At 31.2% G+C, this 6,000-nt stretch overlaps 1 protein-coding gene across 1 annotated transcript; it reads left to right on the top strand.

Moving 5' to 3' along the window:
- Positions 1-204: 204 nt before the first annotated feature.
- LOC109800969 (putative calcium-binding protein CML13) lies at positions 205-933 on the top strand. Its single transcript, XM_020361912.3, has one exon. It carries the CDS (start codon positions 284-286, stop codon positions 725-727), a length of 444 nt encoding a protein of 147 aa, XP_020217501.1. The 5' UTR covers positions 205-283; the 3' UTR covers positions 728-933.
- The last annotated feature ends 5,067 nt before the right edge of the window (positions 934-6,000 follow it).

The raw sequence follows: 6,000 nt of genomic DNA, 5'->3' as shown, positions 1-6,000 counted from the left end.
GATACATTAATTTCATTTGAGTTTCCTATGATCCGACATTTCTCTCTGCATGGTTAAATAATTCACCACGAGTCTGCCTGTGTCAGTCCCCACTGCCACCCTATCATGGGCTTAGGCTTTCCGGGCCCAAATAATTGCTTAGAAGTTACATGGTGACAAAACGACGTCGTAAAACCAGCGGCTGAATTAAAAATGGAAAAAGTAACATATCCATGTATCATCATATCTGAGGAAGAAAGAGGGAAGAGTGAGAGGAGAAGATTTTCAATTTCATCAACAACAAATGGGTAAGGATCTGAGTGAGGAGCAAGTTTCTTCCATGAAGGAAGCTTTCAGTCTATTTGACACTGACGGTGACGGTCGGATCGCACCGTCGGAGCTAGGGATCCTGATGCGGTCTTTGGGCGGAAACCCGACCCAGGCCCAACTCAAAGCCATAGTGGCCGAAGAGAACCTCACGGCCCCATTCGACTTCCCCCGATTCCTCGACCTAATGGCCAAACACATGAAGCCCGAGCCCTTCGATCGCCAACTTCGCGACGCCTTCAAGGTGCTCGACAAAGACTCCACTGGCTTCGTCTCCGTCTCCGAGCTCCGCCACATCCTCACCAACATCGGCGAGAAACTCGAGCCCTCCGAGTTCGACGAGTGGATCCGGGAAGTCGACGTGGGCTCCGATGGCAAGATCCGTTACGAGGATTTCATCGCCAGAATGGTCGCTAAGTGACACCGATTAGGTCTTCTCTTTCTCCACTGTTCCGGTATTGTCCTGTTTGTTGTGCTTCTATTTTTATGTTGTATGTTGTGCAGTAGCTAACCGAGGGTGATTTTAGGAAACGGTGGCTACTCAATTTGACCTTTGTTTTGGGTTTATTTGTATTATGAGATCTGATTCCGAACTAGTCTATATATGCATGCTGTAATTGAGACCAAGTGTTTGTGTATCTAATCCTTTCTTCCTTGTTGTGCCACTATCAAACCTGTGTTTTTGATTTTGAGCCAAGTGGAATGATGAAATAGATGACGCTGTTCAATATTACCAAGAAAAAAAAAAAAACTCTACTCTGTGTAAATGTTCGCATGCCTGTTGGATCTCCCCATTTGCTGCGTATTTTATGCTAGCATCTGGATTTTCTTGTTTAAGGAAGACAGAAATACATAAAAACCAAACCCTATGTCCCTGGAATTGATAGTCACAGTCTCACAGAGATGACATATATTCAATAGATCAAAAGTCGTTGGGTCTTTGTTGTATAAATGGGTGGGTTTTCATTGTGTAAATGGATACTTAAATCCTCTGTCTTGTAGTCATAATTTCATAATTGCCTCTGAAACATTGAGCTACAAGATAATAGTTGTACTGAACTACTGTTCATGTGCATGACAGGATAAACTTAGTTATGATAACTTCTAGTTTAGAACATCCATTCTGAAATGGGAAATATTGAATGTCAGAAAGTAGACACTCAAACTCATCTTAGGTACTTCCTAAACATTTGTTGATGACACTAGTATTCATTGAACAGGAATGAAGATGAAATATGACACGCTGATTGATTTTTCTTCCTTGCATGCATTTGTCTGTTTCTGTGATTGTGTTCAATTTTATATAAATTTCTCATCATCTAGCATTATGGCCTTGCATTTCTGCTGTTGCTGTGCCATGTCATGTGCCGTGTTTCTTGTATGTCTGCTGCATCCCACACTTCTTTCTTGTATGTCTGCTGCATCCCACACTTCCCTTTCATAAGTATTGTGGAGATCTCCTTTATTGATACACGATTTCAATTCAATTTGTTCGGGTCCTCCTATATTCCATGAGTGTAATTACCTGTTGAAACTGAAACCTTTTTGGACTGACACTGTATAGTCAAAGTTATAAGGAAAAGAATCAAAGATAGATTGAAGGAAAGTAATGAAACGCTTTAATCATTTTTCTTCGGATCTTACCAAATTACATTTTATTTATGACTGAGTGACAAGACGCTAACTAATCGTCCTAATCAGCATTCATGTCAAAGGTGTGACATGGGAAAAAATGGAAAGCAAAACAATAAACTGTAATATGCCAAACCTAAGTGATAAAATCTAAACTGAGCCAAGACCGATCCTATTCAAATTATAGAATCCAACCTGTTTTTAAGAAAAATCTGGACTGACTAACTTTGTCAAAATTATTTGGTTAATCGCTCTGTTTTTACAAATGAATCATTTTGGTTTAATTTGATTTTATTTTTTTTTTTGTGAAGACCAACACTTGGGAATGAAGTGGATAATTATATTGCATTGAATCGATTTAATTTTAAAAAATTGTATTCGTTTTTAATTTTTTTAACAGATTCACTTTATAAATAACATTTCAGTTAACCTAACTATTTTTATAAAAAGAATCAGCTCAATTAGAAAAAAATAAATCTTGTAATAATGTCATTATTTTGTAACTATTTGCAAAAATCTGGAAATGTAGTGGACGTTTTCTCAAATTAGTCAGGCTGTGATTATTCTGCTTTCCTTGGTTTAAGTAACTTCATTAGAAATGACTTTGGCAAGTGTAAGAATAGTGACAAGGATCACAATTGTACCAATATCGAAGGGTGCTTACAAGTTACAAAACTAGCATGCAATGGGTAAGATTTTTCTACGGGTGTGATTTGGGTACTATTGTTCCTACTTTATTGTATACCTGCACCTTTTTATATTAGTTATAGTTGTATACTTACACCTTTGGTATTTTATAACTAGAATTTGAAAATCTTTGATTTTTTTTAATCCATTTAGATTTAATATTCTACTTTTGCTTTATTTATTTTATAGTTTTTTTTAAGTTTTAAAATAATGTTTATTATTAGTCCATTGAAAAAGTTGATTCAAAGGAGATCATATTTCATTTAACTAAAACAAGAACAATGAGTTCAGGTCTGAGTCCATTGAGTTCGGCCATGAACACCAAAGTTGCAATTCTCACGAATAAGGCCTGATGTAGGTCAGTTTTTATTCTTAAAATTGGATTTGATCCAAATACTTTATTCTTAAGCTCAGTAAAATTCAAGTACCAAATATAAATAAATAATATATATATATATATATATATATATATATATATATGAGAATAGTTATAATAATACCGATGTAATTTTTACTAAATATTACACCGCTTAATAATTTTATATTGAACATAAATTTTGTAAATCTAACTATTAGATTAAAAGTTCATATCCTCCTATATATATATATATATATATATATATAAGGGTTATAATAATACCGATATAATTTTTATTAAGTATTACACCGCTCAATAACCTTATATTAAATGTGAATTTTGTAACATGTTATTGATATCGAGTATTTATCAATTTTGCTAATTACTAATCTTTGTTAAAAAACTTAACCGATTACTAATTATTTTTAGTAATTTCCTTTTCTAATTACATTTTTTTATACACAAGACTTAATTTCCAAATTTTTTAAAAAAAGTTGAATTCAATATCACTTAGATCAATAATATGTTGATATTTAATTCCTAACTGAATTACATGTTTTAATTGCTAATTATAGTTTTTTTTATCTAAGAATCGAACACAGGAACCAAGGGAATTTACGACACTCACGCATTTTGTTCAATTAACTGAACTAGGCCTGATAATTGTTAATTAGAGTTAGTAACTTTATATCAAATTGCAAGTTTTTACGTTGTAGAGACCACGAAAATTACATCAAGTATCATATAGATAATTTATAGTGTTCGATTTAATGATTTTAAACTAGAAATCGATAAAATAGCTTAACCATAAATATTATGAAACGATTTCTAACAAAATTGATTAAAAAAATTTAGATTAATTAATATTTGTTCTAATTTTTCTATATGTGAGAAAGTGAGGTTGGACTCAAGATGACTCTCACTACACTTTACTATATACATATACATATATACATACAAACAAATATATACATACAATATATATATATATATATATATATATATATATAAGTATATAATAATTTTTTTTTGTGTTCATTTTTTTAATAACAACTACATTTCTTTATCATGTTTCAATATCTTTCTACTAATATATCAATTAAAAATAAAATAAAAAATATACAAAGTTAGTTCTCCACTCAATCAATATTAACAGCTCATTTATTTAACTTTGTTTTTTTAAATTACATTTTTTATTTTTCTAATTTTTATGATATGCAATCCATAATTTTTATACCTCTATTTTTAGTTACTCAATTTTAATTATGTATGGACTATAATTCATCTTTATTATAACTTTCACTATTTAAATAACTAAATCACTTATTTATTTATTTTTATTATGACTTAATCTCTATATTATATATAATATTATGGCTTTAATTAATTAATTTTTAAATTTCTTATCAGTTTAAAATTAGTAATACATTTGTTTAAAAAAATTTAGTAAAGTAATTATATAATTTATTATTTAATATCTATATATATATATTATTTTTTTTAACCACAAATTTAATCTAACTAAATTTTTTTAAAAACTATAAGGACTTGTAGATTAATTTAACCACAAACAGTATCGATTCATTTAACTTAAAAAATTTAAAAAAAAATTATTTATAAATTAAATCACTTATTAAAATATTGGGTCTTAAACATTTTTAACAAATTTGAAAAGGTGCAATTTTACATTCAAAATCACATTAAAATACTAGTTACAATGATTTTAAATAAGTTTTTACATGGTTGATTCCACGTTAGAAATTGATTCTAAATTTAAAATTGGTGGGGAGAAATTTAGATGATTTTTTGTATAGAATAAAAAAAATTCACAAACTATTGTTATTACTAAACCTGAATCACATAACTTGAAAATTAATTTTATTTAAATTAGCTTTTTCCAATTATTGAAAATTGTTCAGTGAAAAAATTATAAAAAATTCGTGCAATTTGCATAAATGTATGTGAAATTAAACTAACGTCTAAAAGCATGATTTATTGGAAATAATTAATAAAATAAAGAATTTAAGAAAACCAATTTTTATCGTATAATTTGCAAATTTGGACGCCATTGAGAGTTTGGGATTAGGTTACGGTTTTGCTTTGCAGGGTATCCATATATGCTTATTTGAAAGGCGAAAATTATGGGTCGTATGCATAGTCGTGGGTTGTAAACACCTAATTTCGTTTGGGGCATATAAACAAGGAAATGAACTTTCGTTATCAAAGAAAAAGGAATTCCCACATGAAAACATGACAGGCCTAAAACTCAACAAAAGACAGATTTAGTATCCCAGAACGGGCTGTTTAGAAGCCGAAACGGCCCGTTCTCAAACTGAAACGGTCTATTCTCAACCTGGAACGACCTGTTCCCAACTTGAAACGGGCCGTTCCAAAGCACCAAAAAAGCCTAAAATTCGAATCTGGAACGGGTTGTTCTAGAACAGGCAGACATATGCTAAACTCATCTACAGAACGGCCCGTTCTGGTTTAAGAACGGTCGTTCCAGATACGATTTTAACGCATAATGAAGGGGTCCAGAACGGGTCGTTCCGGTTCTAGAACGGGTCGTTCTGGTTACTTCTGATGTCTATAAATAACGGACTCAGGACCAGAAAATCCATTCATAACTCCTTATAGCTCGAAATTTTTCTTTCTCTCTTTTTTGTATTTCTTGAGATATGTAATGTAAGTATTTGTGTAGTGTGAAAGGTTGTTACAAATCACCTAAAATCTTCATAGTTGAAGATCTAATACAGCTTGCTACATGGTATTACTTGTAACGACCCGCCATGGTCTCTACACTTAGTGGAATCGCACTACTACTAGTGAACTAAGGAAAATATTAAATTGGATAACTCATACTTACAGGTATAGATAAGAATAAAAATAACCAAATTCTTTAAATACAAAATAAAATGCCATATATGTACAGTCATCCCAAAAATAATATTTCCTAGTGCCGGTCAAACAGACAAAAATCGCTACCCAAAATGGTAACCCTAACACGAGGATCAAAC

The sequence above is a fragment of the Cajanus cajan genome, chromosome 11 (assembly GCF_000230855.2).
Source record: "Cajanus cajan strain Asha chromosome 11, NIPB_CcT2T_4, whole genome shotgun sequence".
NCBI lineage: Eukaryota > Viridiplantae > Streptophyta > Magnoliopsida > Fabales > Fabaceae > Cajanus > Cajanus cajan.
Note: the sequence above shows the minus strand (reverse complement) of the source record. Positions and strands in the feature narration are given on the sequence as shown.

Excerpts from the sequence above, each read along its gene's own strand:
- LOC109800969 (XM_020361912.3), top strand. The coding sequence starts at position 284 with ATGGGTAAGGATCTGAGTGAGGAGCAAGTTTCTTCCATGAAGGAAGCT.